The sequence below is a fragment of the Lepidochelys kempii genome, chromosome 18 (assembly GCF_965140285.1).
Source record: "Lepidochelys kempii isolate rLepKem1 chromosome 18, rLepKem1.hap1, whole genome shotgun sequence".
In the NCBI taxonomy this organism is placed as follows: domain Eukaryota; kingdom Metazoa; phylum Chordata; order Testudines; family Cheloniidae; genus Lepidochelys; species Lepidochelys kempii.
The window spans coordinates 11,178,507-11,192,265 of record NC_136397.1 but is presented as its reverse complement, the minus strand read 5'-3'; the positions used below and the strand labels follow the sequence as shown (position 1 = coordinate 11,192,265).

Sequence of the window (13,759 nt, the reverse complement as noted above, 5' to 3'; positions counted from 1 at the left end):
AGGATCCTAGCATTTCTTCAGAACAGAGCATTCAGCCATTGCACCACTCAGCCTGTTCAGAGAGCAGCATTGTCTGTTTTTAAATGAACACCTCATGTCCCTTTATGATGCCTTGGCCCTTTCATGGTGCCTGAAGCCCTTGAAACACCCAATTAATAGGAATTAATGGAAAGGCAGCTTAATTTGCATGAGCATTTCTTATGCTGCTGCACCCCATTGGGACCATCTGTGATCTGGAGCTCAGCAGGAAGAGGGTTTTATTCTGTTTTAATTGTATACGGCCAGCAAACTCCAACCACTGTCACATTGACAATCACTTTGCCCGTGTCGCCGTCTCATGCTTATGCCAGTGGGCACAGAGTGAGCTGCTCATTTTCTCTTCGACTCTTGCCACGCCAGCTGACATCTCAGAATTTCTGCTCTACTGTGCACTCTCTTCAGGCAAAAGCTCAGTGTGCAGAGAAATCAAATCCTGCTTGGAGAGATCAAAATCAATTTTAAATAGACCCAGCTGCTCCCTATTGCTGGGCAGGGGCAAGGAGAAAATCTCTTCGGATATCTTTAGGGGACTCTCAAAGGGGTTTAAAAGGAATAAGGAAGCTTTCTAAGGCTGGGTTATTATGGTAACATTCAAGATTTTAAAACAATTTTTAAAATAGGCAATATAGTGTAGAAATTTTTTCACATCCCCAATTGAAAAAGGTTTCAATGCTATCAATATAATACCTTGACTAGTCTATTATTGAGGTTACATTGACTAAATGTGTAATCTGGGCTTTGCCTTCGATGTTGGATGCTTTCCTGGAAGGCTCACATCGGGTTTAATTTAAAAGAAAAAACAGTAGGCTAAAAACAATGGGCCTGGGGTTTAAAGAAGATGAGTTTAATTTAAGCCCTGATAGTACACAAGCTTGTATTTTATTACAGTATAGAATGTAAACTGTTGCCCGGATCATGGTTTTACATATATGCGATTGCAACTGCACGTTCAATCATCTAGTTGCATATGTAATTTTCTAGTTTGCATACACAGTTGCATTAAATGTGCATACACGTCAGACATACACCCAAGCATTTACATTGTTCAGAAAACAAACCTTATGTAACAAGTGTCCTTGCCTCTGTCACTAATAACAACCTAAATGATGAAGACAGAATTTCAAAATTCAAATTCATTCTTCATTTATGCCATTTATCCACCCTGAATAAATGCAAGTAATGAAAATACACACCTTCACTTCCACGTCTGTTTCTGGTCACTTTGAGGTTTTCATGCACTAGCCCAAGTGTTGCAATGTTTGGGCTGCAGACACTGCTGGAAATTGTCAGTAAAAAATAATTTTTCTTTTAAAAATAACCATTAAATACTTTCTATTAAATAGATTCTTTCATCTTATTTAAAAAAAAAACTAATCAAAAAATGTAGATTTCATCTGCTTGACTGTAGCTTTAAAATGAGACAAGTTCTTTTGATATTATAAAAAGGAGTTGAAACAGCTCAGATATTTAGTGTTTAGAAAAATCTATTGAGCCTGTAGTTAGTTAAATAAGATTATTATTGAGGTAGATCCTGTTTCAAGGTAATATACCCAGGCCACAAAGTTCTCCAGATGATGGTGTTACAGTGTATGCCTGGTTTTAATCTAGCTAGTGTGGGTAACCATACTAGCAAACCAATGGCAGCATGGGCTACACCACAGACTAGCAACAAGAATATGTACCCAGAGTCTCTGGCAGGCTTGTACCGAGGTTGGCAGCCTAGACCACCTGTCTTCACTACTACTGGGACCTGTGGCTAGCTAGATTAAAGATAGCAATGGTAAACCTACCTGTGCTATAAAAAAAAAACCAAACACCTTCATTTTGTAGTGTAGATGAAGTCTTAAGGATTTCTCTACACATGGTCATCCAGGAACATAAATCCAAATTAACTAAAGGTGTGGATTTGAAATGGATTAGTTAAACCACATCAAACTCCTGTGTGAACACCCTCATTCAGAATTAAGCAGCCTTCCTGAAGTAAGGCCACATTAATTCTGAAGGATGGTGTTCACACAGCGTTTAATGCAGTTTAACTAATCCACTTCCAATTCACACCTTTAGTTAATTTGGATTTATGTTCCTGGATGTCCCCTTGTAGCCAAGCCCTTAGAAAGGACTTCAGACCAATATTCTCTCCACACAGTGTATATATGGGAGACCCATTGATATCGCTGAGAGATCCACCTTTGCAGAGAGACCAGAATATCAGCATATAGTTCCAATATGCAGAGAACAGAATTTTACCCTGTGAATTGGAGAATTCATACTGGTTACTTTGAAAACTGAAGGGGATTAATTTTCAGTACCCCATAGGATGGCCAATCCCTTTTCCCTAGGTGGGACACAGTCCAAGTTCCTCGAGTGACAACCTCATTAAGAGTTTCCACGGGCTGCAGTTTCACCCCATAAATGCTGTGGCCATCTTAATCTGAGATTAAATCAGTAAAATGTTTGGCACTATTTGTGTCTATTGAAATACTGTTTCCAAACTTTCCATAATTTAGCACTTGTTTACACCATAAGGTAACGTGCTCTACCGGGGTGTGATTTCTAAAGTGCACTCATGTGTTGAATATTAATTGGTCTGCATAGACCCTGCTGGTGCGCACTAAAGGTTACTTAGTGTGCTTTAATGTACTACTGTGTCTTCATGGACCAACTACTGCACAAGACCTGAGTGCGCTTTAGAAACCACTCCCCCACAGAATACATTCCCCTGCTGTGCAGACAAACCCTAAGTGACATGTTTCAGAGTAGCAGCTGTGTTAGTCTGTATTCGCAAAAAGAAAAGGAGGACTTGTGGCACCTTAGAGACTAACCAATTTATTTGAGCATAAGCTTTCGTGAGCTACAGCTCACTTCATCAGATGTGACATGTTGCCCTTAAGTACCTACAGGTTCAATCCTGGGAATGGTAGAGCACTGTCTATTCCCAATGGACTTGGGCCTCTTGCTTAGTCCAGTGTGCTCGAAGCGTCCCTGTGGAAGTTGGTGGAGGTTATGACAGTGCAGAATGGACATAAGTACAGTCAGGATCAGAACTGATATTCTCAGGGAGCATAGCACAATTGGAAAGCAATCTACAGCAGACTGACAGCATGTGAACACAGATTCATTTTATTTTTATTCCTGAAAGTTGCCTGGAGGCTCATTGCATGCCAACCCCCTCCAGATTCACAGCTTTACAGTACCTTGTTCCACGGCTCCCAGTAGGATCGTTGTCTTGCTGGAGAACAATGCACTTTTGCTTTACCTCATTTCACTTCCCTTGAGCGAGCAGCAGAAACTGTCAGCCCATTGGTTTGTTAAATCATTTCCTCCCTCAGATGCTGAGTGGTGATTTTACACCAGAGCTGCTTCTGCGGCCAATGAGGACATTCTCTGTGCTCATCGAAGTGGCCACTCTTGTAATGCCATGGTGCAAGTCTGGACAGAGAAGAGCACAGCTGGCAGGAGCCAGCCTGCAATTGGAAACTGACATGATTTCCGGTCAGCTCAACCCCACTGTCACATGGTGTTTACACTGCCAAAGGAAAAACAAACCTGAGATCAATTCTGTTTTTTCTAAATCAAAAAATAATAATGTCTCCATCTTTGCAGCCTGCTGGGATAGGACCCACCAGTCTGTCCCTCTCCTGCTGTAGTTTCGTCAAGGTCGCTGTGATACCTATTTCAGAGTAGCAGCCGTATTAGTCTGTATTCGCAAAAAGAAAAGGAGTACCAGTGGCACCTTAGAGACTAAGCAGCTGAAAGTGCTTAGATTTTGGAAACGTCCTTGCATTTGCAAGTCCTGAGAGCACTCTCAAGGCCTGGCTGGGGAGCCAAAAGTACAGGGCAGACCTGAGAGCTTACTGCAGCAACAGGCAGCATGGCAGTAACTGCTCAATCTTCCCCTGTTTCCCCAAAATGTTTATTTTAATCTTTTGCATAATATTTTCCTGTGTTCAAACAATAGGGTAAGAGCCATTTTTTGTACCTCAAGAGAAGTGCTACTTAGAGACTGGCCCAGCTCAGTTCCCAGGGAGCTATGGCTTACTTTGGGAACAGTCCTCCCTTTCATGCCTTAAAGGGTGCATGGGGATGCAACTGTGTCTCCTGAACTGCTGTTCTCCACTGCATCATTCCCTCTTGAAAACAGGGAGTGATGGTCTGGCTCTTCAGAGCTTCCAGGTGGCAGAAACCTGCTTCCAGAGAATCATAGAACCATAGGGTTAGAAGGGACTGCAAGACTGTTAGACTGTTAGTCTAACCCCTAACACATGCGTTGTTTGATCATGAATTCAGGCCTACAGCTTTGCTGCCTGGTGCAATCAAAGTCCCACAGTCCTCATGCAAGCAGATTACCTGCAGTGTGTTGAAAAGACACTGCAAAATGTTATTGCTCCTTCTAGAAGCAAAGTGATTTACGATGCCAAGTAATTCTCCATTGCTTCAGTGGGTACATGCCCCATTGAGCTTGGCAGCACCCACTGAGCTTGCAGCACCTGCTGGGTGGATGTGGCTTATGAAATAATACCAGAGAAGCCGTTGCCTTTCCCTCCCCGCCCCCCATCCTCTTCCAGAGATTTTTGGTCCATTTTACTCTTCTTTGGGCACTGACATGCAGCAGACTTGTGCGCAAAGCCCAGTGTAGGGAAGGGACAAAGAAGAATAATTTGCACTCTCATTGCATCTTTCATCAAAAGATCTCAAGTCCTTTAGACAATGAATTCAACCTGGCAGATTTAACCAGCCTTGCAAAGTTCTGTTTGCCACATTTGCTGAGGCACTAGAGAGAACTGATGGGCTCAGGGGCATGTACTGAGTTGAGTGGTAGAATAGGGAACAACAAAACAACCACCACCATCGCCACTCAGGAGTCCTGACTTCCCATCACCACCAGAACATGCTCTAAGGATAAAAGTGGCAACGAGAGAAACTATTCTTACCCCAAGGGAACAGTAGCTAGAAATATCGGGTGTTCCATGAATGCTGCCTCCTGTTCTATTGGCAAATGGTCACCAAGTGGCTGGTGAGTTTCTTGGATTTTATGCATTCACAGTGATTTGCTGCAGCATTTCTTTGGGTGAGCCGGTGCAGTACGAGAAACTGCTCTTTCAGGCTGCTGTGGTCGGTCTTTGGGCTCTGCTCTTGGCCCATGGCTGGAACTCGAGAATCAGGTTCCCGGCGTGAATACTCCCGATTCCGAATGGCACGTTTGCTGCTCCTTCCCCGCCTTCCCCAGCGTTTGCTTTAAGCCCGGTGGCCCTTTCCGCTTACAGCCGCTCCGATCCTCGTGGCAAGCGAACGCCGACAGGGGCACAGCCAGGGCTGGGGCCACTTCGGGGTGCAAAGGTGGCTGGGTGTCGGGGGAGGGGGGCAGCGCTTTGCACGAGTCGCCCCCTTGTGCCAGGAGAGGCGCTGGGGGGGGGGGGGGATTCATGCACCCAGGAGCTCTCCCCTCGGGCAGACAAAGGAGCCCCTTCCCTCCTTAGCATGGCGACTGCACACTCCAGCCCAGCGCTTCTCTCCCGGCCCCATCCCCCTCCGTGGCTGACGGAGCAGGGGGTGTCACCCGGCTCCCACCGGCCGCGCTGCAACCCGATCCGAAGCCAGCCAGCCAGCCGGGCCTCCCTCCCTCCCCCGCGCCGCGCCAGGATGAAGGGGACGGACGCCCCTGCCTTCGCCTTTCCTCCGCCCGGCCCCAGCTTCCCAGCGCCCCGGCTCCCCGCTTTCACTTTGGCCCCTTCGTGGGCGGGCAGCCGCCTCCCTCCACCCCCCACCCCAGCCGCCAGGACCGGCTCCCTGCAAAACAAACTCCCGGGGCGGCCCGCCCCTGCGCCCTCCCCTCTCCCTGGAGCGCCCGGCGCCCCCTGCTCCACCTCCCCTCCCAGTCCCTCCTCCCCCCCGCGTGCAACCCCCCCCCCCGCGCATCCTCCCTGCACCCCCCTCCCCGGCGGCCTCCCGCCCTCTGCCCCCAGCGGGCAGCGCTTGGCGCGGCGGGCGCCCGAGCGCGCAGGCAGCCGGAGCCCTGCGCGGGGCCGTGAGCTCCGTGGCCGCGGCGCCGGGGCAGGGGCAGGGGCAGGGAAAAGCCCGCGGTGCATCCCCCAGGCCGGTGCATCCCCCCAGCCACCCCCAGCCCGGGCTGCTCCCCTCCGCTGCCCTTGCGCCATTGAGGCGGCCGGGCTGGGGAAGGCGCCCCGCGAAGCCGGGGGCTGCGGCGGAGCCGGCGCGGGCAGGGCTCCCCACCTCCCCCGCCGCAGATGGTAGGCTCCATCGAAAGGGTGCTTGCCCTGTTTTCTCCCCGCTAATGTCCTCCGCGAAGCGGCAAAGCGCACGCGGGTCCCCTGCGGCCGGAGCCGCTCCGCGCATCCCTGCGCCGGGGTGAGGGAGGCAGCGGCGAGGGGACCCAACAGGTAGTGGGTGGGTGGGGGGGGGGAGAGGAGGAGGAGAGAGAGGCAGCCACCCGCCCCCCTTCCACACCCACCCCTGGCTGGTGCATCATGCGGCTCTCTCTCACCTCTCTCCTCCCCAGGCCAAAATCCTGAACATGATGGAAGACAATAAGCAGCTGGCGCTGCGGATCGATGGAGCTATCCAGTCGGCCAGCCAGGAGATGACCAACCTGCGAGCCGAGCTGACAGCCACCAGCAGGAGACTGGCCGAGCTGGGCAGCAGCCCCGCCGCCCCCTCGCTCATGGAGAACAACCAGCACAAGGCGCAAGGTGAGGGGCCCGCCGGGCGCGGGGTGGGGGGCCCGGCCCCAGCCCGCAGCGCTCGCCCTGGCGCCTCGGCTGCTTCGCTGACTCCCGGCTGGAGCATCGGTGGCTTGTCCAACTTTTAACCCTTTCTCCCTCTTGCTCTTCGGGGGCGGTTTGAGGCAAGGATGCTGGGGGGAGTGCCCCCTCAGCCGGAGCTGTAGGTGTTGGGGAGGGGGGTGGAATAGGGGAGGGTCTCCGCCAAGCAATCCCTGGAACCCCCTTCCCACCCACTGTGAACCGGTTCTGTGTGTAAACTTTTAATTGCAGGGTTGGGGGTTTCAGTTCCTGTGAGGTGTTAAGTGCAACGTTTTAAGACCCATCTACCTACCTGATTTTTTTACTCCGGTTGCAGATCTTCCTCTGGGGGGTTAAAAACGCTCCAGATGTTGTAGCCAAAACAAGGTTTTGTTTTAAACGGCAGCGTGTTGACATGTTCACACTTTTCCTTTTATCTGATAATGAGATATTTTTTATACCTGCGTTGTAGCTTTACTCCCCCCTCCCCCCGCCCCTTTGCACTGTATCCAGTCAGTAAAATAAACAAGACAATGGGATGCTGCACTGCATGGAGTTTAAATATCTGGGGCATTATGAAAACAAGTCCATCTATGGGATTTTTTTTGTTGTTTTGGTTAGTTTTTGGTGGACGTCTTCCCAAATCTGGCTAAGGTGTGGATTAATCTCTCCTGGGATAGGGCAGTGGGATAGATGCAATCTTATCTTGAACTGGTTCCTTGTGTAGCTGAGATGGTAGAAATAGGTTGCCAGTTTATGTTGACACTGTCAACCCTGGCAGCTGTTGGTAATCCTTCAAGGATTAACACTGGATGAGGTGGTCCCAAAAACGCATTGTTTCCCTGATTGGTGAAGTCAAATGGCAAATGCATCTGACACACTCTGTTAATCAGCTTTTGACTTTAATATCATATGTTCTCCGCAAATTCAATTTACTACAATTTCGGCTGCAGAAATCCCAAACAAGAGTTAAAACAGGGCAATTGAATGGAATGGTTACTACAACAAATGGGTAGCTATTAGATCTCACATTTTCTCTCTTTTTTTTTTAAATTAATAGGTGGTGATCATTTTTACATTTATTTTTTTTTTCAGTAATGGGTTCAGTTTAAATGTCTTTAGGTAAAAATTAAAATATTTGTTTTTTGGCAATTGTGAATTGTTTAACCGGCAAAATAGCATTGCTCGGGTTGAATTCCGTTCTCAGTTCACTCTCTGGTGCCTAGAGTTTGATGAAGGTCTAAGAATCAGATCGGTAATTTGGTAACAAAGCAGCCATGTTATAATTGTGATTAATGTGTTTCAGTCCTGCTGTTTAATGCATAGTTTTCTAGCATGGAATTTGGCAAATGTCATAACCTGTCCGGGAGCGGGGGAAGGAGGAAGGCATTACTAATATGTGCCTTTTGATTACCTCACCTTAGCAAAAAGTATAGGAGTGTTGTATTTGCAGAATGCAAGGTATTGGGGATTTTATGCATCACAGGAGAGAGCTGTCTTCTAACTAGCAAATGGCAGAGAAATGAGTTTTGCTAAGAATAAAGACCCAGGGTTTAAAAAGTAGTAAAGAATCCATCTGTTTTTCCAACAATTAACCCTTACACACCCCCCTTCACTAAAGTTAGGTGGACTTTACTAGCAAGTCTTCTAGATTCAGTAGCAAAGACTGAGCATATAAAACAGGTTGATATATATAATGTCGTGAATGACGTATGGTCTTAATTTTGCATGAGGGTTACCAAATGAGTGCTAAATTGTTGATGCACAGCTCTTAAGATTGTAGGGTTTGTCTTTTTTCTTGTCTGGCTGAAATATGCTATGTTATACTCATGAACATAGTGCTTGGGTCACAATTACTCTAGAAACATTTAAATAAAAAATACTGAACTGGTAAATACTGAATTTCAAGATAATTCACACTCAGAACAGTGTTTATGTCTGATCAGAAATAGTGTGAACCCTTCCCTGCCTTGAGAGAGCTATAATTGAGTTGAATTTGTACCTGCGAGATAAAAATGTAGGCAGATATTATTTACTTTTTACATATTTACTGCAAGGGTCTCTTGGTATGATGTGTATACATTATTTAACAGCTGTATTTTGTGTATGTTTCCTGTAGCTTTTAAAACATAGTCGCTCTTCTAAAATGCAGTGTTACTGTTCTCATAAGACTGCTATTCCTTTACATCATGGGTGTTGCATTATTAAAGTATTAGCACAAATTGATTTAGAGAGAGTAATTTGTGGATTTGTTCCATCAAACTTGTCATATTTTGCTATTTATGCTGCACAGGGAATTGTAGCTATTACACAAACTTAATCCACCTGTGCAATCAGGAATTTGTCCAAGTAAACGGAGCGACCAATCTTGCTCATGCTTAATTTTGCTCATGTGCGTAGTCCCTTCCAGTCACATAAAAAAAGATACCACCTGTGGTTTTAAGCATTTTCAGGATTGGGTCCCTATTTTTCTAATGTGTTCATATCCCCTCTGTGTGGGGACCTATCAGTTACTTTACAGTAAAAAAGTATTTTGTCTGCCCTTTTAATCTCATTGAATCCTTGTAGACTTTAAAGGAACCGAGCCTAAAAATAAATTACCCCTGAAATGTAGTGGACTTTACTCGCCAAAGTACTCTCTTTTGGAACATCTCTGTCAAAAGTCCCTGTGAAGAAGAACCTCCCTTCATCTTTCTTCTCGAGTTGAATGATCTATAATCGGAATGTCGATGTACTGTAGAGGGCATCAGCTTAGATTCTCAGGTTAAAAATGTCGCCTTATGGCTAGCAAAGCCTGTCGGATACCATTGTCTGTTGTTTTTATGAATCCTTTCTTACATTTTCCCCCTTGCCCCTGCAAAATGTTTTAGCCTTAAGTACTTGTTTGGTTTTTGTCCTCTTTTTGCAGCAGCAAAATTGATTGGTTTGTGTAACACCCTGGTGTGTTTGTGTGTGTGTGTTTGTGTTCGTATTTTCTAAAGGGATGCTTTGAAAAGGCTGTTCGTAGTAGTTTGTAATTTGATGAGTGACTGAAAAGTGCTTATTCAGTTTGATGTGTTACTCTCAGCATAATTGAAAAAAATAGATTTGTTGTAACCTATTAAAAAAAAAAGCCATTTATCAAAGTGTTAATTTGTGCCCAGTGGAGAACCTTATTTCTGTTTAATTACTATAATTACATGCATGATTTAAAAATACAAATTTAAATGTCAGTGGGATCTTTCTGTTATCTAAGGAGTTGGGTCCCAATGATCAGAGGTGAGGAGCAACCATAACTCAGCACCGGTGAAAATCAACCATCAATATACAGCGGATCAGCTGTAAAGTCCTGAAGGGAGTAACACTCAGGTATACTCAGTGCCAGCTTCTGCAGCATTCTGAGAGCGTCACACAACACCCTTGGCTCTCGCTGGAGGCCTGCTGCCACTGAGTGGGTCGGTGGGAGTGGAGAGCACAAGGCAATTCTCAGGATTGGGCCCAGGGTGTCTGTGTAGGAGTGATGACAGAGAGTGCTTTCCTGCTGAAGTGAGAGTCTGTGGCGGTGTAGCCAACACTTCTATTTTATTTTTTGCCTGCGTTAAAGAGGAGGCTATTATTTTAAATGTGACTACAACCATGTGCTGCTAGTATTATAACAGAAGCCAATCAGTTAAGTGTAAAATTACGTTTGAAGTGAATTGCATTTTTCGTTCTTATGGGAGAAAACGGGAAGAACACGTTGTCTCATCAAAACGCCAGTTAGATTCCCTGTGTGTTTTGTATCTTCTTCCTAATTTGTCCTACTACCGTATGTCTTGTGGCAAATACCTTTTTATATCATTCTGGGTTTGCTTTTATAGGTTAACTCTTTAGACTGGTATTGGGCATTGGGTTGTCTCCCAAGAATTTTAAAGGGACACTCTGAAGGATGATAGTGAAAATAAATATCCATAGGTGCTGAAACTAGGGGTGCTGCTGCATCCCCTGGCTTGAAGTGGTTTCCATTATATACAGGATTTACAGTTTGGTTTAATGACTCTCAGCACCCCCACTGTACAAATTGTTCCAGCACCCCTGTAAATATCTGTCTCTGTGTTCTTTGAATAACTTAATTGTGATGGGTTTTAAATAGCCAGGCTGCCAAGCTCATTGATTTAAGTAAATAAACTTTGGGAAAGCAACGGGACTGATAGATCAGGGGTTGGCTTACAGGATAGAAAGCCTTTCACTCATAGGTCACAGGTTCAAATGCAGCCCGTGTTGGTAGTAGCTGAAAGTTCTTACCATCTGATAGCGGATTGATAGACTACGTGAAACTGGTCGGTGGACCAGTTCTAAGTGGACAAGAACATGACCAAATCTCCACAGATGCTGCAGGCCCATATGAGAAGAGAGCTTGAGGATTGACCAAATTCTCTTGGTCATACAGGTACACACTCCAGGTCATGTTTAATGTACATTGGATATGGGGAAGTGCATATGGAAAGCCTGCTCTGCCCTGCCCAAGCTCGGTAGACAACCTGAGGATCTGTCCTATGGAAAAACAAAGGGCTTTGTGCTCCAAGGCTGTTAACTCAGTGTAATTTGCTGCAAATGTTGTTTTTAAAACCGTTGTACTGACTGGGACCCCACAATAACAAACCAGTGTGCATGATGATGCTCTTCTCTGAGGTGCTGTTAGGATTTTTCTCTTGTATGCAAACAGCGAAGAGAGACTTTTCAAGGATACTTTTTCTTACTGTAATATTTTGTAGTTGTTTTTTTAATTTACTTACTGCATGGCAAGGATGAGCATCTGAGGACTGCTGGGGGGGGGAGGTGTGTGTGGGGGAATGTGATCAACGTTTGTTCGCTCCCACAGGCCTGAACGCACATGGTCAGTTGGGATTTCAGCCTAACAACTTTGACCACCTCCCCACCCCACAAAGTGTTAAGTTTACTGGAGAAAATATTTTAGTGACTTTGGCCTCACCATGAGAGTGAGGACAGACTGAGGTGAAATTAACACTCAATGTCCTTAGTTCTCAGTGCAGCAATTTTAGCTATTTTACGCAGCCTCTAGTGATGCTGATGGAATTGCACTCGCTTAAAGCCGGATTTTTATGGGTATTTTAGGCATCTAGCTGCATTTTTAGGAGCACAAGACGCCTGGTCTCATTGAGTCCCCATATGTTCTGAGTTCTTGTTGCCATGCTTTACGTCAGTTAAGCAATTCATTCTAGGTAAAATTCACCCCTGTGCAGAGGGGTCAGCACAAGGGGCCCATGTACCACTTAGATCCTACTTGAACCCTCAGATTTAAGTGGTGCATGGGTATTGTGCTGTCCCTTTGCACAGGAGTGAATTTCACCATCTGGGCTTAGACCTTTGGAGTTTCAGACGGATTTGCAAAAGTAAACTAGTTGGATTTTTGAGGCAAACTCTGCATGGGTTGCACCATAATCGATGGCCCCATATTATGGTGGTTTTAGTACCATCTTTGGCCCCGATTCAGCAAAGGATTTAAACCTGCCTTTTAGTTTCATTGACTTCTGCTGAAGTGCTTTGTTGAATCTGCGTCTACGTACTCAGCCATCAGAAGGAGTTGCTGCAAAATCTATGGGAAGGCTGGTGATTGGGCCACGAGGAACTGCAATAGTGGAACAGAGAGTTGGTCCATCGAGCCTAGTGTTTTGCTGCTAGTTGAAGTCTCTACCTGCAGCCTCAAATGCGAACACCTTAATTAGTTAATATTTGTAGAGCGCTTTGAAGATGTAAAGCACTGTAAATGGCTAAATGGTATTAACTGTAACAACATCTCGTTTAGCATTTGGTTACTCTTGCTTCGTCTTTTACAGCTCTGTTTGGCTGGCAGTGGTAGCAGCGGTGCTCAGAACTCGCTGTGTTGAGAAGCGTTGTCTTTGATGTGTTGAATGGCGCTGAAAGCGTAGAGGATTATAGCTACTAAGGGGGCTGGTGCAGTTGAGACCATAGGGTCTGATTTTCAGAGGTAGTGAGCACCCACAACTCCAGCTGAAGTCCGTGGGAGCTGTTATGTAACTCACTGGTTAGTGTGGGTCGTATGTCACCCTCTGTCTGATTACAGAGGATATGAGTTTGCTACTGCTCCTATCTTCTGGACTTGGTCCTTTAGCTTCAGCTGTAGAGGCTCATGCTCTTAGCTCTGGAGATCCCTGGTTCAGTACCCAGTTGTGGCCTGGATGACAGTTGTCATGTCTGCACTTCTGAGATAAGGTCCACAGTGTTCTTTCTTTAAAGACAGCAGGTTAACACCCTACTGATCTACTCAGGGATTTCCCATTATCTGTATTCCACTACAGTCTGCAGCATATTCGGTACTAGGAGAAATTCAGTAGCAACTGTGGTGCTCAGTGATGCCAGAGGGCCAGGGACCTTTATCATCCTGACATTCCACACAGAGTTTTCTCTTTTTTCCTTTAATGATCTTCTACGTTCATCGCTATAGCTGGAAGACTTTGCCTTTAGCCCAGTTGGCAATCAGTTACCTCTGCAGTCTGTGCTATTGCGACTTTGTGAATAATCAGCAAGAGTTGTTCTGAATCTACAGTGTTCATTTTCCTAGCAATGTAGTCTGCTTTTTGTTCGTCCAAAGCGTTGAGGCTGGGATATCGAAAGGAGACTACAGAAATCAGGCACCCAAATCCAGTTGGGCACAGAGGTCCTCTTGCACAGAGTTCATTGCATGATTGGGGCCTTGATCATCATGTTATTTTTCAACGTATTTCCCACTTTGTTTTCCTTTGACTCCGTGCCCAGCTGAGAGGGTGAAGTGAGTTGCGTGTTTGCAGAACAATTAAATACACTGGAAAATCCGTCTGTGCACAATGATGTTCAAATGATTTTTTTTTTTCGAGGCTCAGCATACCAGTTTGCAGACAGCACTTTAGGTCCCTGTTACACTTAAGTTTTTGGTGTTTTTAATTAAAAATATCCCTCTTACATCTTTTTCCAAATTCTGCCTA

At 45.8% G+C, this 13,759-nt stretch overlaps 1 protein-coding gene and 1 long non-coding RNA gene across 6 annotated transcripts in view; one reads left to right on the top strand and one right to left on the bottom strand.

The window, feature by feature from the left end:
- KAZN (kazrin, periplakin interacting protein) overlaps positions 1 to 13,759 on the top strand; it is a 736,353-nt gene that overhangs the window by 337,641 nt on the left and 384,953 nt on the right. Inside the window, exons 1-2 of one of the 5 annotated variants that reach the window (XM_073317162.2) lie at positions 4,942 to 5,053; positions 6,557 to 6,746. In XM_073317162.2, the coding sequence (XP_073173263.2) occupies positions 5,036 to 5,053; positions 6,557 to 6,746 (208 nt within the window). In that variant the 5' untranslated portion in view covers positions 4,942 to 5,035. Of the gene's footprint in view, positions 1 to 4,941; positions 5,054 to 6,000; positions 6,288 to 6,334; positions 6,438 to 6,556; positions 6,747 to 13,759 lie in introns of those variants that run through there. The other 4 variants (XM_073317163.1, XM_073317165.2, XM_073317164.2 and 1 more) reach the window with 4 other exon arrangements.
- LOC140900246 (uncharacterized) lies at positions 2,850 to 5,714 on the bottom strand. The gene is made up of 2 exons (XR_012155598.2): positions 4,971 to 5,714; positions 2,850 to 3,565 (listed from the first exon to the last, which is right to left on the bottom strand). It is a non-coding gene; the product is annotated as an uncharacterized LOC140900246 (long non-coding RNA).